Below are 25,391 nucleotides of genomic sequence, written 5' to 3'. Positions count from 1 at the left end.
TTGGCTGGATGGTTGTGCTCGTTGCAGCCGACAGCTCGATGTCCAAGTGGAGACCAGTGACGATGAGTGGAGCTCCTCAGGGGTCGGCATTGGGACCAGCGCTGTTTAACATCTTTGCTGGCAACACGGACAGCGCGACTGAGCGCACCCTCAGCAACTTTGCCGGCGACACCGAGCTGTGTGGTGCAGCCAACACGCTGGAAGGAAGGGATGCCATCCAGAGGGACCTTGACAGGCCTGAGGGGTGGGCCAGTGTGAACCTCACGAAGTTCAACAAGGCCAGGTGCAAGGTCCTGCACATGGGTCAGGGCGATCCCAATCACCAGTACAGGCTGAGTGGGGAATGGACTGACAGCAGCCCTGAGGAGAAAGGCTTGGGAGTGTTGGTGGACAAGAAGGTCAACATGAGCCGGCAATGCGCACTCACAGCCCAGAAAGCCAACCGTACCCTGGGCTGCATCAGAAGCAGCGTGGCCAGCAGGTCGAGGGAGGGGATTCTCCCCCACTGCTCCGCTCTCATGAGACCCAGCTGGAGCGCTGTGTTCAGCTCTGGGGCCCCCAACAGAAGACAGACATGGACCTGTTGGAGTGGCTCCAGAGCAGGGCCACAAAGATGCTCAGAGGGCTGGAGCACCTCTCCTGTGAAGACAGGCTGAGAGAGTTGGGGTGGTGCAGCCTGGAGAAGAGAAGGCTCCAGGGACACCTCAGAGCAGCCTTCCAGCACCTAAAGAAGCCTACAGGAAAGCTGGAGAGGGACTTTTTGCAAGGGCATGTAGCAACAGGACAACGAGAAATGGTTTTAAACTTAAAGGGAGTAGATTTAGATTCAATATTAGGAAGAAATTCTTTCCTGTGAGGGTGGTGAGGCCCTGGCACAGGTTGCCCAGAGCAGCTGTGGCTGCCCCATCCCTGGCAGTGCTCAAGGCCAGGCTGGATGGGGCTGTGAGCAGCCTGGTCTGGTGGGAGGTGTCCCTGCCCATGGCAGGGGGGTGGGACTAGGTGATCTTTAGGTTCCCTTCCAACCCAAACCATTCTATGAGGATTCTGATTTTCCTCTGTGGAATGAAGGAAAAACAGCCAGGCAAAAACAACATCTATCACTCCATCTCAAAGTAAACCAGCTCTGTGTGGGCAAAAATTAACTTCTATATACAAAATTGATCTGACACAGTTACAACCTCACATTACTTTCTTACACAACTTGGTCTCTTTTGCTGTGATGACAGCAAGAAAATTCTAGACATTATTAACAAAATGCCACAACCTCAAAGTAACATCACAAGCTGCTTGCTTAAAACAAAAATGAGGTTGCAAATATTGAGCTACATTACCCCAAGTTTCCATTTTTAAAATAAAAACAGTTCCCACTAATTGGGTAGAAAAATTGTAGAAACATAAAGCAAATCAGAATCTTGCATGTTCACAAGTTACCTTGTGATTTTATATCAAACAACTGCATACTTGAGCTGTTTTCACCGTCTAATGCACAGCTCGGTGTGAGAGACAGCAAGAAATTTCCCTTCTCTTCCAGCCCCCAAATTACTTGTAATAACAAAAACTGAAATAAGCATCTAAGAGGATGTAAAGGATTGACGTATTTGCAAATTTATATCACCATAACCACTGTAGAAATAAAAGACACTCCTGTAGTATTGCAAAGCACGTTGCAATGATGAAGTCAGCTCAGGTACAGCACTGCTACCCCCTGTAACGCGGCAGCAGGGCTGGGAGCACCTCCGTACGTGTCTGTAGATAAACCAATCCCCAGTTCCAAAGCAGAAGTCAGCTACCTACGCTATCTCATGCCGAATACAGAACAGTCAGTATAAAAACACATCACAGGTTTATCCCATGAACTTTGCAAACATAAATCCTGACCCTGAGAACATTTACATGCAGGCTTAACATTAAGCCTGAGAACAGACCCACTAAATCCAAAAGAAATACTTGGGTGTTTAAAATCAAGCACATGTGAGCATGGACACCTACAGAATTGGGTTCAAAAAAACCCAAAGAAGCACACACCACTTTATTATTATTTTTTATTGCTCCGTAGACATCATGACCCAACAATTAATGCTGGTATTTTAAAGATTTTTCATCTTCGAAAGGCACTACACTTTCTAAACAAACTCCACTGACCTAATAAAGCAATTAAGCAGCATGCAATTCAATAGTGTCACATTAAAATTGCTTCTGCAAACCAAATTAACAAAGAGTTTTCAAATATCAGAGATGAGCCACTGCTGTATCAAACAGGCAACCAGTTTGGTGCCTTCTAAACCAGGGGCATTTTAATACTGAATGAATGCTGTTTTCTTCTTAGTTACAGCTCTTAATATCTAATAGCTCTTAAAACAAGCAGCGTCTTGCTGATCTGAAACAGTAATTTATATTAATCCACTGTCTAGTACACATCATATCTTTACACATTTCACTTTGATACTGCTATCATTTCTTCACAGTTGCTTTCAACTATATCAAGACATTTCTTAAGAGTACAGAAAAACAGGATAAAAAAAAACAAGAGGGGGATATTTTGAAGTATTTTCAAGTAAACAGTTTTAACTAGTAGCTAACAAACTTCTGTTGGTTTTTAGTGATACAGGCCCATAAATACATACCAAGATTGAGACTGACAGGCTGTTCAGCACAGGTAAAGCCTTAGGAAAAAACAAAGGTTCACTGAGGTCATTAGCACTTGCATGAGAGCTGACACCACAAAATACCAAAGCTTGCAATGTCAAAGCCAACATTTTTGTAATTATGCATGACAGGTTTTAGTAAGCTTATTTTTTAACCTGTCATGAAGAACAGTACTTTTCCACCCAATCGCCTGCTTACATTCCTCTCGCATACTTTTATCCCTAAATTGTAGCTTAATTTAAACTCTTTTTTTTTTTAATAAAAGATTAGAGTCCTGTATTAGGAAATCACGCTGTGTTTACAAATCTCAGACCGAGTCCAAGGCCCTGGCTTCTCTCTTGCTGAAGTCACCAGGCAGAGGAATGGGCCAGTACGGTTAGAAATTCAATACTGAACTCTCATTGCAAAATTACGCCTTTCCCCCTTCCCAATATGCCCAGATTTTAGAATTGTAATAACACAAGCATTTTAAAACATAACATTACATACTACTATTTTTTTTTAATTAAAAAAAAAAATCTACTGGGGCACAATGGTGTTCTTTGCAGCCTGCTGATTTTGGAGTTAATCATTTTATGTTGCATTGCGTTCAGGAAAGAGGATTCCTCCCTCAGTGAGCTGATCATTTAGAAAAAAAAAGTAAATTATAAGGACCCTATTAAGTCTTATGGTTCTAGCAAGTACGCCAATACACCTTGTTTCCATTTTGAGGAAATTTGTTTTAATAAAGTTCAGGCAGCATATGGTACTAACATGCTTATTTTCCAAGTAGTAGAAAGTACTAACCAAAACCATCTGATGTTTCTTCCTAAGCCTCCTTGATCTGCTGCTGGACTGCAGCTTAGAATGAAACACTGTGAAGCCGAAAGGAATTGGGTAGGGGAATAAAAAAAAGAAAAAACCAACAGTAATTCAAAGCGTTTATTTAATGAGAGCCTAGCTCAGAACAGTTTCTCTATTGAACAAAGGCTCAAAAGCATTTATTTGAAATTTATTTCCAGAGACTATCAAACATACCCCAAAGCTAATCCCTAACAGACATTTCTTACTTTGCACACAGAGACAAAAATAAACCCACAATATCATGTAATTAAAAAAGGAATTAAATGAAGCTCAGAAGTACTTAATAGTGGATTTCTACAGAAGTAAACAATCAGCACTATGCATTAGGAACACTGCAAGAAAAGTCACAAGGGACTGTCAGATTTTTCACTACCACAGCCCCAGCAATTCTCTTCTCAATTAGTTGACCGAGCACAAATATTCTGTCATGAGCAATGATAATTTTAAAAGCATGCCTTGTTAAAAGTTTAAAAGCCACGAGGTATTAAGTTTTTAAACCACGTTTTCCGCGGCAAGAGCTAACAAATGGGGGGGGGGGCACGACACGGAAAGTCTCGGTCTGAGCACCGAGAGCTAGAGCTAACGTGTTGAAATAGCTGCCGGGTACCCAGGCTTCAGGGACATTTTACGCACCGCCACGAGTTCCTCTGGCGCAGCTGTAAAACACACAACCTGAAACCAGCCCTGCAGCAGGGGTTCGCTCGCAGCTGTTCCCCGCCTCCCCCGCACGCAGTAATCCGACCCCTCGGCGGGCAGCAGCACCGGTGTGTTCGGGGACCCCAGAACCAGGCGCCTGGGGGGGCAGCGCCCCAGCCCACCGCCCAGCTTCGCAGAGCCGCGCTGCGGGGCCCGGCGCAGCCCCCGCCCAGCCCCGGCGGGCACAGCCCCGGCGCCGGGCGGCAGCCGCCCTCCGGCGGAGGCCGGGAGGAAGCCCCGCTCCTCCCGGGCGGGGGCAGGGCCGGGGGGCGCGCTCGCAGGCGCGTACACCTCAGCCCCGGGCGTCACTTCGCAGGCACCGGCCCCTCTCCCGTACTTGTTGCCCACGCAGGACGGCCCAACCCGGTGCCCGCGGCAGGCCTGGCCCCGCCGCCCCGGCGGGCAGCCCCCCGGTGCCGCCGCGGCCGAGAGGAGGAGTGGGGGCGCGGCCGCCGCCCTGCCCAGCGGCCCTCCCGCCGGCGGAGGGGAGGCTGAGCCGCCCGGCGCCGCGGCGGGGCAGGGAAGTTACTCACCGCCGCCGGCTCCGCGCCGCACTCTCCTCAACCGCCGCCGCGCCCCTCGGCCGGCCCGGCTGCGCCCGCCCGCCCGCTCCGCCCGGCGGGAGGCAAACTCCGGGCGGCACTCGGCGGAGCGCGTCTCCGCCGGGCCGGTGCTCCCGCCTCCGCCCCCGGCAGCGGCGCGGCCCAAGTGACAGTCGCGCTCCGCCACTCCGGCGGCAGCGCGGGGCCGGGCGGCGGGGCGCGCCGCAGCCTATGGGAGCGGGGCCGGGGCGGGCCGCGGCGGAGCCCCGGGCCGGGGTGTCCCCGCCACTCGCCTGATCGCAGCTCGCCGCCGGCAGCGGGGGCGGCGCGGGGGGGGTGCGGGCGGGGCCGAGACGGAGGAGGGGCCGGCCGGCGAGCGGAGCCCGGCCCGGCCCAGCCCTGCCCGGAGACCTGTCCCCGCCCGCCCGATCCCTGCGGCCCCCGCTGAGGGGCAAACCCCGGAGGGCTCCGCCGCTAACGGGAGGCGGCAGCGCCGCTCTCGCCTCTCCGGTGCCACCACCGAGCCCGCTCCCGCCCGCCGCCGCTCAGCCGCGGGCGAGCGAGCGAGCGGGCGGCGGCCGCCCTGCGCCTCCTTCCCCCGGCGCAGAGCCTGCAGCGCTCCTGCCGCCGGGGCGGAGGTTTGCGGTGGGTCCCGCCGGCATGCAGCAGGGTGGGCGGGGGCCCACTGGGCCGGCTGTCGCCCCCGTTTTGCTCTCGGGAGGGGTGTCCGGCCGGAGCCGCCGCTGCCCGCCGGTGCCCCGGGGGGTGTGGCGGCAGCCCGCTTCGCACCGCCCCGGCTCCTCCCCGCCGGGGTCCTCGCCGTCCGTTGCGCCTGCCCCACTGCTCCGCCCCGCCTCGCCGCCGGGCCGCCAGCGGGGTATGGTGACGGCCTTCGCCTGAGGAGCCGGGCCCTAGCGGGAGGAGAGCGGGCGCCGCTCGCTCGTCTTCGTCGCGCCGCCATGGAGGAGGACCGGGAGCTGGAGAGGTGACGGGCGAGCGGTGGCGGGGGGTGTGTGGCTGAGTGACCCCGAGAGCTCACGGCCTCGGCGGGGCCTCTCCGCCGAACGGGGCCCGGCATCGCCTCCTGCCCGGCGAGGCCCGGGCAGCGTCGGCCTGGGGCCGCCAGGAAGGGCCCCCCTGGCTCTACAGAGCCCTACGCGGCGCCGGGGCCCAGCGCTAGCGCGGCCGTGCGCTCCGGAGCTGGCTGCGGCTGCGGGGCGTCCGCTCCCGGCGCCGGGCCTCAGCCCTCGGGCTCGCCGGGGCAGGAGGCGGCGGGGTCCTGGGTGGAGCGGAGGCCCCTGGGCCGGGCCCGGCCTCCGCCGCAGCAGCGCCGGGCGCGGTGAGCGTGCGGCCCCAGCGGTGTGCAGCCTGCAGCCGGCGTGCACGGTGGCTTCGGGACAGAACTTTGAAGCCCTTGCGGAGGCAGTTGCAATAGAAAATCTTCCCCCCGTGACGGGAATACTCCATTGTTACAAATAATAATAATTTAAAAAAAATCAACTACTCCTGTGGTGCATGTTGGTACCATTTGGAAACAAGGCTCAGAAGTCGTAGGCGGTTCATCTTTCATCAGTTACCATTTGGTGATTAGATGAACTTGGTAAAATTTTGTAAAAAATCAATTCCTACAAATTCCAGTTTTCATTGTTGGAGATGTGCCAGTTGTCTAATTGTTAAAAATACCCTGTTCCTTGTATGGAATAATACAAAATGCTTGGCAGCTATTTTGTAAAAAAAGAAAACTGCTTTCTACATGGTATTTCATTGGTATGAGAGGATTCATCTCACTGTACGTACTGAGTGTTCCCAAGCAAACACTGAGGATTAAAATGCAGATGTCTATAATTGGATACTCAGTCACAGTAGACCTCTCTTACTTTTGCATTAAGAATAGACTTGAGGTGTTTATATTGTGTTTTTTCCTGGTAATAATCCTACTTGTAGTTACTGGGATTTTTATTTTTTTTTAATTTTTTTGAGCTTATTTGTGAGTAACTGTACTTTTCTTAGGGCTGTTTAAAAACCTGTTGCAATGAAGTGATGGCCAGGAGCTTTCTGAACTGTTGTTCTCCTCATGGTTCTCTCCCTTAACTTTTAAGAAACCATTTGTGAGAGTGCTTGTAGAAAATAACTTGTTTCTGCTTGTATCTGGCAAATGTTTTAAATGGGCTAAGAGCGTTAGCACTGGGGTGGTAGAAGGGCTAGAGAGCATAATGCTTTCTAAGAGGCCTTTAATTCTTGGTAAGCTACTTCTGCGCTCGGATCATCAGTTTAATAATTAAAGCTTCTTTCTGTATATACATGAATGTTATTTTTGCTGGTGCCACTCCAAACTTAAACCTTTTTTCTTTGTAGCAAGTCAAAGCCATGTTACTGTTCTGCCCTGCTGTCTTCTGGCTGCTCTTGCTGTGCTGGGGACTTGGGGTCCTCTGGGTGGTTCAGGGCATGGCCACTCACTCTTTGGCTATAGCTGACTGCTCCACCGTCACCTTCTGATGTTCTCCTTAACAAGAACCAGATTCAAAGTTTTATCCTGCCTCATGGCTTCAATCTGAGTTAGGATTTGCTATTCCTTTTGTGTGGCAGCATGGTAGATAATGAGGATGAAGCTTAATTATTTATCGAGTGGTACACGGTAGTGTTTAGCTGTCTGATGTCTTCAGTCCATGCTACTGTTGATCTCATCTCCACACGTGTTTAATTGGCTCTGAACACATTTTAAGTACCATATAGTATACTTAATGATCATTGCTTTCTGCCCTGGATCCACCTATTATTAGTTACTTTTTCTTACCTTTAGCTGTAGTAACAGCTGGGTTCGCTAGTAGCACCCTGAATTCAGTTCATGCTGCATGCATTTAGATGTCATACTTGTGTGTTTCTTACTCTAAACACACTTCCCCATACAGTCTTCAAGAATATAACACAGACCTGTATTCTTTGTTTTACAGACATTACTTCTTAGTTTTGTATTCAATGACCTGTTGATCATACTTTTCTGTGAATAGTACAGCAGTGGTAGTGAAGGTTTCTAATTTTTAGGCTGTATAATATGGCTTTAGCATACAAATAACAGCATTTATGTTTTGTAGTTACAATAACAGCTTGAGATTTTTGTATGTGTGTTTTTTATTTAACTTACCACGGAGGAAAAAGGAGTGTAAGGAGGGGTCTCTTAATCTGGCTTGTTCTATTTCATCCTTACTGCCACATTTTCCTGCTATTATTTTTCAGTTTTACTGTGTGATTCCTGCTTGACATTGTATTTGATGTTTTCCTCACTTTTAATAGGAAGTGAATGCTTCCTAGAAAGCTGAATACCAACTCACAAGTCACCATGCTGTTTAGTAATCTGGATTTTAAAACTCTAAAAACTGTAAATACCACAGGTATGTAAAATAGTAGTATTTGCTACATTCTACTGAACTCTTTCCTCTTCTCCATCTCACCCAGTAACCTTTGCTGGAAATAAGAACTGATGTTTTTTCCTGTGAACTTGCTGGTACATCAGTGAAGACTCGGAGTCTTGAAATACAGTGTGATTCTAAGAAAATTCTAGGCTAAATTCTGTTAATATATATAATTAATGGTATTGTGAAGATGTGACCCAAGAATGAGAGGGAACAAAAATAATGTTACAGGTCATCTGCTAGGAACTGTTTAGTCTATTTCCCCACAAGCCTGTGTATGTGCTTTTCCTAGTTTATTTCAACTAAATATCCACTGGGATATTACAGGGGTCACCATTTTCATCTACAGAGGTCACTATTTTCATCCCTATCTAAAAAAAAAAATCTTTCTTCCCCCTCTCCTTCCTAAATCATCATCATGGTTCTCTGTGTTTGAAGCACAGAAAAGATGTCATTTCTCTGCGAATATAAAGGATGTGGCTTTGTTATACTGTGTATTATATGTCAAAATCCTTCCATAATTTTTGTCTTTCAACAGCTATAAATATTTCATAATATATGACCTTGGATACCATACCTTATTAGAAGTGCCTACCAAGCTTGTTTGGAGCATCATTTACTTGGGATTAAGTGTTTCCTGAGGAGATGCTGCTCTGAATCACAAGGAATGCTGTAATTCTGTAATAAGAGGCCTGTAGTTGAGTTGAGAATCAATAGTCTAATTTTGTTGCACAGGCATCCACATGACACTTTTTAACAAGTGAGCTTTGGGCCATGGAGAAATTAATTAATATTCTTACTGTTGTTTTTAATAGTTATAATTGAAGTGCCAGGATTCAGTATGCCATTCTTTCCCATATTCATGGAGGGAAAAAAAAAAAAAAAAAAGTGGTCTGTAAACTAAAATTGGTATTTGAAATGGAGCGGTATGTTCACTACTCAGGCTGGTGAGAATATCAGCACAGAAATGTGCTGCAAATAGCACTCATGGGACTGACAAATAGAATATTTAAATAACTACGAAACCTGATCAACAAAGAATGAGAGCGTTCACATACCCGGTGTGGAGCGTCTTTGCCTTTGAACAAATGTTAAGAAATTTGTGGCATGTTTGTGCCTTTTTTTTTTCTTTGCTCTTAAATGTTGTGGCTTAGGCTTTGTTCTCAATGTTCCTTTTCATCAGTTTTCTTAGCAAGTGTGAGCAGATCAGACAAACCAGCTCGCAGGAGCCAATTGTAAATAACAGTGGCCTTCATTATTATTCCTTTATTGTAGAAGGCAGTATCTTCAGTCCTTTACTTGACTGAAGGTCTTGATATTAATTATTCAGATGTAATCAGAATACCAACATCCATTCTATTTCGAGTCCCATGCGTAGTTAAAAATAAGTTGTATAGTCTGCATAAAACTACTTCAAGAAAATTGATTTAAAAACTTGCTAATTTTTTTCCTGGGCTTGCAGCTTGCTGTCAGGACCTAGAGTCCCTCAGGAGGTAGGTTTAAGCGTGATTTTGGGGATCACAGTAGCCAAGCAGCCTGACCTTTGAGCTTGAATGGTAGTGGTATAGACTGCGAGGAGTCACTGATGCTATGAAGGTCTTTCACAAAGATGTTTGATAAAGGAACCCCTTCGCTGACTCTGGGAGGTGTTGAATATGAACGCTGACCTCCTACTCCAGGTCTGTACACTTCAGTAGCTGATTGCATGCTATGAAGCAATTCCAGTAGATATATTTTCATTGGAGCTCCCATCAGGATCTTTAATGAGATGATGGGGTGGGTGTAGATGGCAGACTTTATTAGGTTATGTGCCGAAAGCCCCCAGGCATGCCCACGGTGGATTAAAGAGAGACCAAAGTGGATGGGGGAGCACAAGTAGTGCCTAGCCCTGGCTTTTTCCAGGCCAGTCCCAGGAGACACCAACCCATCAGAGGTCCATCTCTGCAAACCCAGAGGTGCAGGTGGCAACCCACAGCAAGGACTCAGAGGAATGAACATGTTCTCTGGGCCCCTCCTAGGGGTGGTCCCAGGAGACAGGCTCAGCCTGCAGGTGTGACACCCATCAGGATGAGTCAATGCTGAGGAGTGCCTTTGAGACTTATTGTAGGTATTGCTGCCTACTCATGTGGGATGCAGGAGAAAAGCATTGTGAGATTGCATAAGGCTTACTATGGGATGTGTAGGGGAGGAACAAAAGGTAGGGAAAGGGATAGATTCAGGTGACTTGGGGAGAAGCAAGAGTGGGGAAAATGGAAGAATAAGGGGATAAAAAGGTCTGGTCGTGTGTGAGAAGGCTGCTGGTTAGTACACTTGTCTGACCGTGCCCTGCACCTGTTCAGTGCTGTCTGTCCTGTCTTCCTGTTAAATTCCTTTCTAACTCTTTCTTGGGTGAGGGACTCGGTGTGAGGGGAGAGGGGTGTACATCAGTGCTAGTGACTAGAGTCAAACCATGGGGTCGAGGGACCATGTGTCCATGGTGCCAGCAACTGGAACAAGTGTAGGTCTGGATCCCAGCCAGAGCTGGGACCCTGGGCTGGAGGGCTGGGTGCCAGCAGCCGGGGACACTTCATGGAGTGAGTAAAAACCAAGTGTCAGACACTGGAGTGGGAGTGGGGACCTATTTATTTGTGCTGCAGTAGTGGAGCAAGTATGGGCGTGTTGGGGAATGTGTGGCTGCTAGTGAATATCCAGCTGAATCAGCTGGTGAGTGGGTGAATGAGGTGGGAGGTGAGCCTGTATCTCTAAGAGTGAGCCCACGAGAGGAGCTAGCCGAGGAGCTAGCCGTCGGAGGCACTGAGGAGTCCTGGCCAGCTGCTGGAGAGACTGCAGGGTCAGGGGTCTCCAAGGGCGAGACGTGTGTGACCATGTGTGCCTGTGTGCCTACAGGCAAGACTACAGTGGGGTTGGGTGCTGGGGGACCTGGGAGTCCCAGCCAGTTCTGTGTGACGATCTGTACCAGCAATGGAATTGGGCTGGAATTTCAGAGGCTTCTGCACCTGGCCAGAGAGAAGAGTGGGATGAAGCTGTTGGTGTGAGTGCTCTGTGTGTCAGTGATGAGTGTGGCCAGTGGTGTGTGTGTGTCGTCTGGGAGTAGATTTTCAGCCTTGCTACTGGTTGGACCTGTGCATGGAGCTGTGGCTGCCTGGCTTCTCGGCTGTCAGATCCAGCATGATATGTTTTCTCCTAACAGAGTGGTCTATAGTTACAAACATTGGGTGGTCTCTGTAATGACATGGTGTTTTGGTTGTCTGTAACTGTATCAGACATACCTCTTTATTACCAATTAGTCATTTTTCAGTCTGTCTATTTGACCTTTTGGAAAAAATGATGAAGCTCTTGCCCTGAGTGAGGAATAGAAAATATCTCTGGGTTTGCCTGACTTGGAAGCCTTTAACGTTCTCCCTCTTTGGGCCCATGCATTTGTGATGCAGGTTGTTAGGATTTATGCAACGGGAGCTTTGCCTGTAACCTTGGAATATAAAGTCTAACCCTCATAAATGTAAATAGGTCTTGGACCATACTCTTGAAGATAAAAAGTATCACTGCTTATACCTTCATGTTACTGTAATTCTGCAGCTAAGCTTGATTGTTAAAAAAGACTGGCACAGCAAGTTTTAAGTGGTGTTTCCTATAAAAGGTGCCAGAACGATGACAGTCATCTTAAATGTGCCCATCCCTAATTCTCCCTCCTGTCAGTCCCCTGATGTTTGGGTGGTTCTCATGTGAAAGTTGCATACCGTGTTCCCTGTGCTCATGCTGCTGTTCTTGGAGCTGAAGCTGGCAGCCACAGGGCTGTTTGTATTGTAACCAAGACATAAAAATGAAGAGAATGAGCGATGCGGAGTCCCAAGAGGCCTCTAAAAGCAAAAGTAAAAACCTTGTTTGCATAGCTTTTAAGCCTTTGGCTTACTTGTGTAGAGGATATAAGTTCAGTGAGTGGAAACGCATTATTTCAAAGGGGATCTGAGCATTTTTTTTAATTTGCCTGTGTGAATCGAAAGAGCTTTGCTAAGGTGCAGTTATTAAGAGTGGTGTTGAAAGACCAGTATTAGGAAGTGGTGTTTGGTAAGAAAGGAAGGTGTCAACTTATAAGGCTACTAAGATGGGCACCATGTTAGTCTGATCTTTGATACAACTAAAGCAAAAAAAAAACCAACAACTACCTCAGGGTTAATAGTTCGTACCTAAGTTAATAGAATTTGTGTCACCATATTTATTCTGATGTTTCCCCTAAAACTGAGTTGTAGCTGTTTAAAATACGTGTGTGGGCTTTGTTAGTGCATTGTAGCTCAGATACTTTTGTTTATTATATTAATTATAAAATAATGGCAGATTTTTATAATATAATAATAATGACAGGCTTTTAGTCTGCCTCCTGGTCAGGTTTCTCAAAACAGAATCACAGAGTTTGGTAACTGTGGTAAGTAAAATCAGACTACTCTTCTTTATTCTTTCTTCCTTCTCATCTGACACTGCTGTTTGAAGGCTCAGGACAGGCTTTTATAAAGGCCACATGTTCCTGCTGTCCTCACTATAAACTAGCTCAGGCTGCTCAGATAGCAAATTCTGGGTCTGGAGAAAAAAATATCTTCTTAATTAAAATAATAAAAAAACCCTCTAGTGTCTGGAGACCTGTGTATGGAACATCTCCCATTCCATTTCCATGAATGTCTGTGGTATGACTGGATATGCAACATATCCTCACAGTCAGATGCGTGCTTAAAAAAGGATTTGAATTACCCTAAGCCCAGCTGCTACTGAGATCATACCTATAACCTTATATGAGAGAGAGATTTTGTGAGGAACTGTAAACCAATATTGCAATATTGCCATTAATAAACTACTGCACAGAGAAGCAGTGCTACAATTTTTTGATGCGTTTCTTGATTGTTGTTTCTGTGGAAGTCTTGGACGCTTTCCTTTGCAAAGCCCTTCGAATGCAAACTCTCAAATGAAAAAGTTATGACCTCTGGGTATTTGCATGTTTGTCTGGCACAGATCTCAGCTTTTGCTGCGTGGAATGGTTTCCCCTTGGAACAAAGGAATATATATATAAAAGTTGATCAAGGATTATTTGTAAGTTTGAGAACTCGTGACTAATTCTGGAGGCTCATTTAGCAACCTTTAGCTAATTGCTGGAAATTACTATAAAGTGGGGAAGTAGTTCCATGGGGGCTGATTAGTAAGTATAAAATATGAAAACTATATATAAGCAGAACTGCAGAGTAACTGTAGAAAGAGTAGCTGCACCTTGGTGTACATTACACTCGCATTCATTTAGCACCAATTCATTTTCTATTGCCAGGGTAAGCCAAAGCATTCCCAAAAGCAATACAGAAGAAAAAACGTCTGTGTTTATAAAATGTGACCAGCCTATACTAATGAATGGACGAATCCACAATCACAAATGTGAAGGGGAGCCAGTAAAGGCATATGTTAAGACCATAACAAACTGAAGGTTAGATCTGGACTGACAGATGTAGGTTGCTGTGTGACTGCATAACATTTTCTCATTAGCTACTGAAGGAAATTCTGAGCTGCCTATTTTCATTCCCTGTTATGCACATGCAGTGTATGTGTTTAAACCTAAGGCTTCTGGCGTTTTCTATGTAGACTTTTAATAACCTAAATGGTAATAAACCACTCTGTTAGGTGTTTAGAGCCCAGCATTAACTTGTTAGATCTTCACACGGACCCGCCATGTAGACCACTTTTCTTCTCAGACCTGCTTCTGCTATTAGGTGATGACTCAGGACTTCTCTAGACTCAAATTTGACTTAACAAAACTAATACTCGGGCATTTTTTAATCTGTGGCAAAGCAGCAAAATCCTGCTGTGCTGATAATACCATAACAACGTGTTGGGACATGGCTTCCTTGAAGTTTGAGTTGAGGTCTGTTGACAGTTACCTTTTTTGCACAGTCTAACACACACTTGTACTATCAAGGTGATGATCGTGTTTCTGATGTAGTCCAAACAACCAGCAGCCATTCTGGCACATTGTAGCTGGGAGAGCTACACAATAAATACCCTTTTTATTACCTCTTACCTTCAGTCTTACCCGTGTCAGTGTTGTTAACACTTAGCTTCGTTTACTGGATATTATGGTCAGGTGTGTAGCTTTACTTTTCTGTCTTGCAGTTATTCATGTTGACTTCTGTAGTTGCTTACAGTTAACTAACCAAATTGTTAGTTTATGCGTTCAATTTATATAATAAATGGCTTACATTATCCATTCATTTGTTTTCACATTAATTTCGACCAGGAACTGTAGAGAAATTACTTAAGTTTTATTTGAGATGAAAATTAAATTGTAAAGAGAACTGAAAGGCCGACATTGCAGGAGTTACCTATAATTAGCATAATTAACACTCTCCAATGATATCTTATGCGGGCACAGTTATTTAATTGCTTTAGTGTTAGTCTGGCCAGTTTGTTCTAGAAGATGCTGATAATGTAAAAGTTGGTCGTTTTGGATGGCAGCAGATCATAGTCACAAAGATGAGCTCTTCCACCATTCACACTAAGCTAGTACAGTTCGACGACTGGTAGTTGCAGTGATTTTACTGTCATCTGACTGCTTGCTATTTTACTGGTGGCAGTTAACTGTGCTCAAAATAGGTCTGCTGTGGTTGAGAGACTTAAGGAAGAACCTAAGTGAAGTGACAGCAGGGAAGAGCATTCCTAAGGTGAAATAACAGGGGCTGTGCTTTTTCAGTGTAGGACACCAGTTTCACACACTTTATTTCTACTGTTCAATTAGTGTTGCAATTTTTGTATTTGTAGTTGTACAAATATTGCATTTGTAACAGCTTTGATTGTTTTTAATATGTCAAAATGTTTCTTTAAAGCTTGGTGCATAGGGATCTGAATTATCTTATTAAGAAAGTCAAGGTGATTTTGATAGCCTCTTTATTGCTTAATTCATTACAGTGAGGAAGCTTTCCGCTTAATATACATAAGTGCATAAGGTGACCAGTTCTTGTGTTCTGCAAGCAGTAACTTTTTACTTTTCCTCATATTTAGGAAGGCTGTGGAAGAGTTACTTAAAGAGGCAAAACGTGGGAGAACCAGAGCTGAAACAATGGGAGCTATGGGTTGGTAAGTTGTGCCAAGAGGAAATGAATGCTATGACTGATGCCTACATAAATTTTACATTTAATGTGTGACGGAAGTATCTACCTTTTAATTTGCTTCATGTTTAAATAATTTGTCTTCATCTAGGTATGAATTTGTCTGGGAAAAAAATTGAGTCCAGATAAGAAAGAAGTTCAAGTAAATTCTGCCTGCATGAAATTTCTTGACTGAATGCATCTGAAGTCAAAGCAATTGGAACACTGGGAGTAGCTTCTGTAGTAGTATTGCCTTATAATAGATGGAATTGCTAAGTTTGAATTGGAACCTCGTGAGTCTTTAAAATACGGGGTAGCTTCAGTGTGCATGTAGTTACATACAGGCCATGTGTTACTGGGTTAGAATCTATTTAAGTTAAAAGAATTCATAGCCTGACAAAGCAACCTAAACCCTTAAAACAATAAAAATAATCAATGATCTAGTAGAGAATCCATGTGTAAACTGCAGCCAAAAATGAACTCGGAGTATAATCCCATTTTGGAAGGAGGTATTTTTAAATACTAAAAAAACTGTTAAAACCCAGGGGCTAATTTGTATAGCAAGTGGGAAAAGAATCACTGTATGTAAATCTTAAGTGAAATACAATATTAATTCTTCAAAGCAGTATTTCAGTTTTTACAGCTAGATTATCATGGAATGTAATGCATGTAATTGTAATTAAAGAAGTAATAATGTGCTGAGAAGAGTCATTCATCTAAAATAACATATATGACTTTGATAAGAAGCTATTGGATCTAGGGATATTCACCCTAATCGTGCACCAGTTGACTGCATTAAACTCATTTGTAGATAAGGTTTGGCTTCCTCCACCAACAGCAGTGAAAGATAAGCCTGCACTGTTAATGAAGTCCTCAGCTGATTTTTGGGCTGTGTTTTTGCATCTCTGAAGAGATTAACTGTTTTCAGCAAGATGGTATTTTAATTATTTATGGTTTTGAAACAAATTTTGGGTTTTTTGAATATTTTACCCAGTATTTCTGCTAGGGATGCACCTTATACCCTTTATGTTAAAATAGTTAAATTGGTTTAATCCCCTAGAGTGGTTATAACTATACTAATAGAGCATGCTTTTGCCTTGTCAGTGTCCCAAATGGCCAGGTAAACCAGTGCAGATAATTAGTACCGTGAAGTGTTGCATGCATCCAGTTACTGTGAATTTGCAAGTTAATTCCAGGTATGGAGACTAAATATTTCAGTTGGGAGATAACCGAGGGTCCCTGTGCAACTTTGCTGCTGCTTGTGCAGTCTGGAATACCTGCCAGGAATGTGTATGGTTTCCTACTCCTGGCCCTGGCTACTTATTCCTTGTCTGTAGGTCCTGCTCGGCTGGCTGTGATGATGGCTCAGGGTAACATGCAGTTTGCTAAAGCATGCCCAAGACCTGCCAAAGCAAGGGATACCCAAGGGTGACCTGTTCTTCAGAACAGCTACAGATTCCATTAAAGTGAAATAGTGTCTGGCTAGGCAGACACTTTAACCTCTGTGTTAAAGGTGTAGGAGGAGAGGATTGTCAAGAAGGCTTCAGGAAGAGGAAGACTTGTTGACATAGGGATTGGCATGGCGATATCCTGAATTGAGACTGTTGAAGTAAGGATGCTTTCAGCTGCAGAGGAACATGAGAATAGCAATACTGGGTCAGACAGAGGATCCGTCTCTGCAGTGCCCTGTCTCCATCAGCAGCCGGTACCCAGTGCTTAGGAAATGGAGCAAGAAAAGTACAAGAAAGTAGCAGTATTTCCTCAAGGTACTATCCCAGCTTCAGGCAGTCTGCAGCTCAGGATATCCTGCACTCAGAAGATTTATTTTTTTTTTATATGATGCTTCTCCAGGGATTTTTCCCTCTCTGAATTTATCCTTAGAGAGACTGGTAGTAATCCCATTTGTCACAAATCTGCTGCCTTAGAGTTTGGCATAGGCTAGTGTATAGCTGATGTAAGTGGCTGTAAGGAAGGTGTAAAGTCCCCCATAGGCAGACTCCCAGTAAGTCCTCGGTGTTTCGTTCTGCAAGTGCAAGAAACAGAGCACCAGCTGGAAGCTGCCAGTGCTCTTTTCCCTTTAATATTTTTCATGCCCCATTGTGCTGTTCTGGTCCTTTTGAACTGGCCCAGCAACTAGGTATTGCATATATGCATGGGAGATGAGATAACCAGTAAGATATTTGGAAGGAAACTTAACTGTGCTCAGCTGAGTATCACACTTCAGCAAAATGCCACCAGATGTAACTGATGTTTCAGTAAATCCTGAAGGGCTTTAGAGATTAGATCCAGGACTGACATGTAACCTTGCAACTCTAAACTACTTGAGAGGAAGGTTACTGCTGCTCTGAGCTCTGTGGACAGCAATTGAAATGAGCAGAAAAGTTAGTGCGTGAAAATGTGTGTTAATAGACCAAATCCAGGAGAGCATAACTGGTAGAAGCAAAGGACAAGGTCATCACCAACTTGTCTAAAAGCACAGTCTTAACAGGTAAAACGCAAAACCTTCCTTCCTTGCCAAACTCAAAATGCTTACAGGTTTGTTTCATGAGGACTCAGCCCTTTGTCAGAGGAGTCCTGGAGAAGAGATGCACAAACCCTGGAGACATCTAGTGTAAGGCCATCAATCCTGCATGGGCACTGCATAGTTGAAGCAACTCGGCCTATGAAGAAAAGATTTGTTCTGCCATCTGTCTTTGGGTAAGGAGAAGCAGAGGCTGCTGCTGCTTGTACTTCTCTGATTACAGTTTATGTTGCTCTCCAGCAGCTGTTAAATTCTGGGAAATACATTTCTGGAGTCAGTGGCATTTGACAGGAATTGGTTAAAGGGAGGTGTGTGGGGAGGTGGCATTCCCAGAGGGGGGGAACTACTGTGCATACCTTTACAAAGGAGTAGTGTCTCCTGGTGGGTGTTGATGGCAGCAAAGCTTTAGCCAGCAAGCCTCTGAACACTTGTTTTCGACTGCTTTCAGGTTCAAGCCACTGCTGTGTTGCTGTCCGGAGTGATTAGTTCTCCATAGCTCAAGTACACTGTTTGAAGAAGTTCCCCAAGCACCCCTACCTAAATTTTTGCTGTCTCCTTGTATGAGATGGATAATCAGCTGCTGTTTGAGCCTAAATTGCAAGCATCCAAGCTAGCATCGATGACAGCTACAGAAAAAATGTAGAAAGCAGTCATCCTTTAGCCTACCGTCTGATACAAAGACTTAGCCTTGAAATATGGGACAGTGTCACTAGTAGGTATTTCTTCCGGTTTTGGAATGTTTTGCCAGTGTTACATTGTCTTACAAGCTTGCTGTGGATGGCATGGGTGGGTGCTGCAACCTGTAGGGGTTAGATGCTAGTAGGAGAAAGGCCTGTCCCAGACAAGGAGGCTGGTGGTGGTATCAGGCAAGAGTTTATGTGGGAAGAGAAATTATCTGAGACTCTAGACATGGAGCAACTGTCAGTGTTGCCAGTGGGGCTGCATGAGCCATTAGTTGGTTAAGAGTCAGCTTGCTGGCCTCCACACTCAGGACTGCGCAGATTGACAGTATCTAGGTCCAGGGCAAATTAATCCAAGAAATACTGGATATTCGTATTTGTAGATCTCTCATTATTGGCTTGAGTATTGACTTGTGCCTTGGATGTCCTCAAGATTCTTGTTCTCAGCACTGCAGTATTTCTAGTTCCTGCAGTGCTCCTTTTGTATGTACTCTATAGTGATTCTTGTTGGGAGTCTCCAGCATCATTATGATACCACATGATGTAGATCCTGCTGACCATGTATCTGGTTTAAGCATTAGTAGAGCTAATCAGAAGTAAGAAAATGTGTGAGGGAAGGGGAAGAGAGGATCTTCTTCTGAAGATGTCTTAATCCTGGAAATGCTGAGCAAAAGAGCAGAATCTCTGGCTGAATCACAGTCATGCTGCTGTGATGCTCAAACTTTTGAGATAGGATATCAGAACAGCTGTCTAGAAGTTAATATTTGAAGGGCCAGCTGGATTCAGGATGGTAAGTTGTGGACAAATAGTGTACAAACACTTGAAATGGTTAGATAAATTTATCCTAGATTCATCAGAGAGTATTGGATACAGATGCATTAATGTTGTAGAATATTTGGGGTTTTCCATCGTGTGTTTAGATAAAATCAACCTATAAGCTCGGCTTTCCTGAAGTGTTTTTTTTGGTCCTATGTACATAATTCATAAGCTTCCTTATAGCACTGGAGTTATGTCCTTTTTTAAGGGGTTGTTGTGCTTTAATTGACAAAGGCAGTTACAATGCCATACAAGCTACTGTGTGGAAAAGTTCTAGAGACTGACTTTGTTTTCACTGGCATATAGGTCTGATCTTCAAAGACGATGGTAGCAAGTGCGCTAAGGCTGCACTGATTGTAATCTTCCCTGCTTACTTGAAAAGCTTACCTAAAATATGATATGGAAACTGGGATTTTTTGGGATAGTTTTTTCAGCACTGCCTCATAAGAGTAGATGAAATTGCAAAAAGAAGATACATTTTGAAAGCATGAAATTATTTTTAATCCTATTTCTTGTAAAGCAATCCTAAAATTGCTTTCATTCCTATAGATAGCTTTCTGTTCAATACCAAATCTGTTGAGAGTATTGCAGAATATAAAATAATGAAGATGAAACTGAAGCGTTTGAGGGCACTGAACTGCAAAATGCTGTATTGCATCTTGTCTCTGAATGAATGGGTGTTGCATGACTGTGCAGAAACACTGCAGTGTGATTCCCCTACACCTCTTCCATTTGAATGGGAAGAGGAGGAGAAACAGGGTACAAAGAGAGGTTGCAAAGTAAATACGTTAAAATCTTGTAATAGGAGCACAGGTTCCCATCCGGCATCCCGGCATCCTGCCAGCTGTATCTAGCTGCCAAGACCATAGTCCTCCCAGGTGTCCTCTTTTGTGAGTTCCCTTGTGAAAGGATAACGGCTTAGATTAGTTGGTTTGGCAAAACAACCTCTAGCTGCCTTCCCCCCCCCCCCCCCCCCCTTCAGTCACTCTTCTGTTAAATACTGTATTTTCCATGGCATTTTGGAAGTGGTAGGAATGTACTTGTAAGTTCATCCGTAATGAATTTTATTTCCTGGAAAGATGTGATTTACTCTGTATACTGAGGCTTACTGTGCCAAGCTTGTTTGGTATGTCCAGTTACTCAGCAGAGGAGAAAAGACTGTGGTGCATGGCACTGTATTCTTGTGTCTTAAATGGTGTCAGCATGTTTAGCTGTTAAGAACTTGTATGGTACACTTCTGTGCTGAACCGCACTGCTACACATGATGACAGGTATTGACTGGAAATTCTGTTATTGCACAGATATTGGCTTAAAATGTCAAAAGTAGAGTTAAGATACTACCTGTGTTCACAATAATAGATTTCATCTTTTTTTACTTGCTCAACATGTGCTGTTGACTCTTCGTCATTGCATAGTGGAGAGATTTTGGGGGGTGGGGGACTTATCTGTGGTGGCAGACAAGGTTCTGTGGGTAAGAATAGCTTGGTTTAGTTTATTGGAGCACGCAAAGCAAAAAGCAAACTCTTACACTGAATGAATACATTGCTGCAGAAGTGGAGTCCATTTTGTAGACAAGACTGCTCTAGAATTGCAAGTTGCTTGCTTGCTTCGGTCATGACAGCAGCCGTGCTTCAGGCATGCTTCAGTTTGGAACTGTAATGTTCTTTTAACATTTTTGTCTGTTTGTTTTTAAAGAAGAACATTTAAAATCTCTTCTGTGGCACTGTTTACTAGTCAGTGGTATTGCATTCCACCTTGCCTAGGCTGAGCTTGCCTCCCAGCCCTTCCGAACTTAAATTGAGGGCAAAGCAGTCATTGAACTGAGCGTTGCAGGATCAGACGTACAGCAAGCCCAAGAGTTGTCTTTGGGGAGGTCGATTTTCTCACCACTAGAAATGCTTTCAAAGGTATCAGCGGATTAATACAGATCGCTTGTAATCTTCACAGTTCCATATATACCATGGATATATTTAAACATTATGGGCTTGTGTGTATGCGTGTGTAACGTAGCACGTGCCATACATCTAATTTTCTTTAAGACTTCAAGGTAGAATTTGTTTTGTTGAAGTCTGAGGTCAATGAAACTGAGGAGTACTGTTTCTCTTCAGTGATGTAACTTACTGCTGCTCTGTGAGAGGCCAGTGGCTCATTTTTATCAGTGTATAATGGTGAACTAAAGGTGTCTCTTAGCTGACTCTGAAGCCCTGCATTTCTCCTAAGTTTTCATTCTTAGTATAGCTCAGGCACCACTTATAGTGCCAAAAAGAAATAAAAACTTCATCAGGGTAAATTTATTTAGGGCAAATTGTCTCATTCTTGTGTCATATATATTAGTGCTTAATCCAATGCATTACCTCGTAAGAAAAAGCAAGAGGAAAGAGACAAATGCGAAATAGTTTTTGCTTGGATTGCGGCCTAGAGAAAGCTGCCCTCCTTGGTATGAAATGTTGAGGTTTCACAGTTTCATGCTGGCATAAGATAAACAGAGGACTTGAATGTTGGCTGTTCTGTACTATGTCTTGACTGTAACCTGTGCTATGGCGTGTTCAGCACCATGTTCATAAGTGATGTAGCTTGAAGTAGAAACCCTATTCTAGTGACATATGTTAGTTTTGTATTTTTACTTGGTAATACAATTAATGGATAAATACTGTCTCCCTAATAACTCTAAAACTAGCTATGGTGTAGAAATGTGTCAAGAAATACCTAGCAGAAATAAAGCAGTGTGGCTGTTTAATGTATACGTCTAAAATTGCTATCATAAGTTCTTTGAGGATTTAGGTTAAGAACAATTTCCAGTGATGTTTAGCAGGCAGACCTAAAGTAAAACACAGAATCAGAGTATCACAGAATGGTCAAGCTTGGAAGGGACCTCTGGAGATTATCTGGTCCAACCCCCTGCTAAAGCAGGTTCTCCTAAAGCAGTTTGCACAGAGTCACATCTAGGTGAGTTTTAATGTCTCCAGAGAAGGAGAGTCCACAGCCTCTCTGGGCAGCCTCTTCCAGTGCTCTGTCACCCTTAAAGCAAAGTTCTTCCTCATATACAGGTAGAACTTCCCGTGTTCCAGTTTGTGCCCGTTGCCCCTTGTGCTGTCACTGGGCACCACTGAAAAGAGCCTGGCCCCATCCTCCTGACACTCACCCTCAAGATATTGGCAGACATTGATAAGGTCCCCTCCCAGTCTTCACTTCTCCAGGGTAAACAAGCTGCCCAGCTCTCTCAGCCTGTCCTCATCAGGGAGATGCTTCAGTTCCTTCATCATCTTTGCAACTTTTTGTAAGACAGTGGTAAATGCCATGTCCAGGTAAAAGTCCTGAAGTATGATAAATAATCAGACATAGGGTCTTCATTGCAATTTCCTTCTTGTTCTGATACATCTGATTATTCAGAGGTGTCAAAGGTTTTTAAATGCTCAGGGTATAGTTTCTACACTTACACAAAATATTCAAGTAAAATAGATACCTTAACGTTGTGTTGTTAGGATTCATTGACTCCATAGCTGATTCAGTTAAGTGGCACTGTGATCTCTTTAACAGCTCTGCTTTTTTTCAGAGTAATTCCATAACTTCTCCATTATCATGCAAACTGAAAAATGTTGTGAAGGCAAACACCAGGATGGCTCTCACTATAAACAAAGTCTTCAGAGTGATTTCTGCAGAAATATACTTAAATTTGTTTTTTCTCCTTCTATTCTTTGAGATGATAAATAGGGAAAAAGTAGACTATAGCTGATATCAATGAGATCAATGAAATGTACAGTACTTGTTTACTAAAACTAGCTCATAAGTTATGTGCCAGAAATGTTAAGCTGCAAGAGGAGAAAGTCGGAAACAATGCAAAAGAGTTGAATAAGTATGCTTTCTGTTCAAAAAAAAAGAAATAAAATGTTTTGTTTGGTGGTTGCCAGATAAAGTTAAAATTGGTATGCTCGTGTATGTGTTTTATCACTACAGCTGTTTGGGTTCTTCATGCAAATCTATTTTCTACTTTCTGACTATCTCAGTTTGTTGGATAATGCTGACTTTAGTAGATTATTATCTTATAAAACATTCTGATTTGACCTAGAATATGTTACTAAATATTTGATTCCTGAATACTGAAGTTAAGAACTGCCAGCCTTAAAATACAGTCATCCTCTGCTTCTGCCTGCACGCACCACCTTGTGAAAATCATGTGGATTTTCACTGTGTTGAAGTAGAATAATTTTCATCCTATCAAGAGTAATATAAAAGGAGAATAGAGACAACCTTGAGCATATCTTTCTGTACTGAGAGTTTACACTAGGTGGCATGCAAGGAAAGCCAAAAGCACAAACCTGTCTTAAAATTATTGAAGTTAAAACAGCAGACTTGTTTCAGGATGTTTTTATCTTGTCTTTTGATCACTTTTAAATGTCTTTACAGGTTGAAATGTCCTCTTGCTGGTACAAATAAAAGATTTCTTCTTAATACCATCAAAAACACGTTACCGTCTCAAAAAGAACAAGACCAAGAACGTGAGGAAAAGGAGGACAATAAGGAGCCTGAGCCAAACAAAAGCAGGAAAGAAGAAAAACCAAAGAAACACAGAATTCACCCATACACACCCAGCTTTCAGTCCAGACGTAGAGTCAGCTACTCTCCTCCAAGGCACCGAAACAGGAACCAGCACACAAAGGATAAGCATGAAAAGTGATCAGGCAAACGATGGGGAGAGGAGAGTGCCGAATACATGGTGTGACCAGCTGGGAATGTCATTACGAATCGGACTGCAGGGATTGTCTCGCTTTTTCAGGAAAAGGTGCTGTTCAAAACTGAATTTTGAACAGTTGCGTGTGTGAAAAGTAACCTTGAGGTAGCTTTAGAAAACTGTTCTTTGGGATCTTTAAGAGAAAAGCAAAGTGCAGCATAAGTCTTTCAGTTGTTTTAGAACAGACGTTCCTTTCCCTTTGCTTCATTCCTCTCTCCCCTTTTGACTAAGCTTAGGGTCTTAGTGATGGAGTGTGATACACATGTCACTGTCCGATACAACTCATTTAGTCATGTCACTCCTTTGGAAATAAATTTAAATTAAGCAGAAATCTATTTATTGTGTAAAGTTGGAAGAACTTCTTTGCTGCTAACTGATAAAGAAGTTTTGCGTGTTTGAGTTAGTTTAGTTACAGAATCTAGAAGAAGGGAAAGTGGTCAGTGCCTGACCAAGCACATGCATTTCGTATAGGGTATAAGAATTTGCTTTCTTTAGTATAAAAAGAACAAATTTTAAATGGGCAGTGCTGGTTTTGCTTTCCAGGAGGGACTACCAGGAAAGACTGATTTTGCTTGTTATTGTATATTCACGAACCTGTCATAGATAATAATAAATGTTACCCCTAAAAAGCCATAACTGCAATAATTGTCTCTGTTTAGACTTCCCTCTGGAAGGAAGTAGTTTGAACAGTCTGTTGTCATGGTGCTTTCAAAACAAACCTTGAAGACAAAATTACCTGTCCACTGCTAGAAAGTTTCCAAGTAAATGTGTAATACTAGAAATACAGAGGTGATGCTTCAGTACAGTAAATACAGCCAAATGCTCACTCTCCAAGCCTGTGTGACAGTTCTGTAGTGGTACAGTTCTTAAACATGTGACTTGGGGCACACGAGATGCACGTAGTCATGTTCAACATCTCACTTCTGTTTGCGTTACGGTAACAAACTTCTGTGTGAAATATTTTGTACGTCGGTATTCTCAAAAACTAATTGTTTTGAACATAGGTTTCCGTTTTTAAGTGTGTTGACAATAAATCAAAAATGCTCATTCGAAGCGCTTTGTGGAATTAATGCTTTTAATGGGTTTTTTAACTGAAACGGGCCTCTAAGGGAAAGGAGCATCAGGGCCCCGTGGTCCTTCGGTGTTGTGTCAGGGCAAGAGTGCCACCTATAGGCTAATCTATACCGTGTCCTGCTGTACTTACCTGTCTGTCTTGGAAAGAGCGTGTTAGCTAGGGGATGGGGAGACCAAAGTGGAGATCTGCTGTGGCTGAATTGTGATGCGTGAGCTGGGAATTACTCTTCTGAGTAATGGGTAGTTCAACTGGTGTTGAGTCCAGCGGTGGCTGCCAGGGTCAGTGTATCAAACAAAGCAGGATACTTCCACGTTACCACTG

At 44.0% G+C, this 25,391-nt stretch overlaps 2 protein-coding genes across 7 annotated transcripts in view; one reads left to right on the top strand and one right to left on the bottom strand.

Annotated features, from left to right (window-relative positions):
* LNX2 (ligand of numb-protein X 2) overlaps positions 1-5,015 on the bottom strand; it is a 64,823-nt gene extending 59,808 nt beyond the window's left edge. For 3 of the 4 annotated variants that reach the window (XM_040583426.1, XM_040583424.1, XM_040583429.1), the window contains exon 1: positions 4,719-5,015. The gene's annotated coding sequence lies outside the window, so the exon portion shown is untranslated. The remainder of the gene's footprint in view (positions 1-4,718) is intronic. The other variant, XM_040583430.1, reaches the window with a different exon arrangement.
* A 510-nt stretch (positions 5,016-5,525) lies between these two features.
* Positions 5,526-25,048, top strand: POLR1D (RNA polymerase I and III subunit D). Of its 3 annotated transcripts, XM_040583433.1 has the most exons (4): positions 5,602-5,712; positions 8,019-8,116; positions 15,164-15,238; positions 23,671-25,048. In XM_040583433.1, exons 3-4 carry the CDS (start codon positions 15,222-15,224, stop codon positions 23,939-23,941), a joined length of 288 nt encoding a protein of 95 aa, XP_040439367.1. In that variant the 5' UTR covers positions 5,602-5,712; positions 8,019-8,116; positions 15,164-15,221; the 3' UTR covers positions 23,942-25,048. The 3 variants fall into 3 exon arrangements, with proteins under 3 accessions (XP_040439365.1, XP_040439367.1, XP_040439366.1); XM_040583431.1 differs by lacking the exon at positions 8,019-8,116 and having other exon boundaries at positions 5,526-5,712; XM_040583432.1 differs by lacking the exon at positions 8,019-8,116 and having other exon boundaries at positions 5,616-5,712; positions 15,168-15,238.
* Positions 25,049-25,391: the final 343 nt, after the last annotated feature.

Source organism: Falco naumanni, chromosome 2 (genome assembly GCF_017639655.2).
Source record: "Falco naumanni isolate bFalNau1 chromosome 2, bFalNau1.pat, whole genome shotgun sequence".
Lineage (NCBI taxonomy): Eukaryota > Metazoa > Chordata > Aves > Falconiformes > Falconidae > Falco > Falco naumanni.
This window is presented reverse-complemented; position numbering and strand designations above follow the sequence as displayed.

Coding starts and splice junctions, on each gene's coding strand:
- POLR1D (XM_040583431.1), top strand. CDS start 5,687: ATGGAGGAGGACCGGGAGCTGGAGAG. Junction 5,713..15,163: donor GAGGACCGGGAGCTGGAGAG/GTGACGGGCGAG, acceptor CCTCATATTTAG/GAAGGCTGTGGAAGAGTTAC. Junction 15,239..23,670: donor ACAATGGGAGCTATGGGTTG/GTAAGTTGTGCC, acceptor ATGTCTTTACAG/GTTGAAATGTCCTCTTGCTG.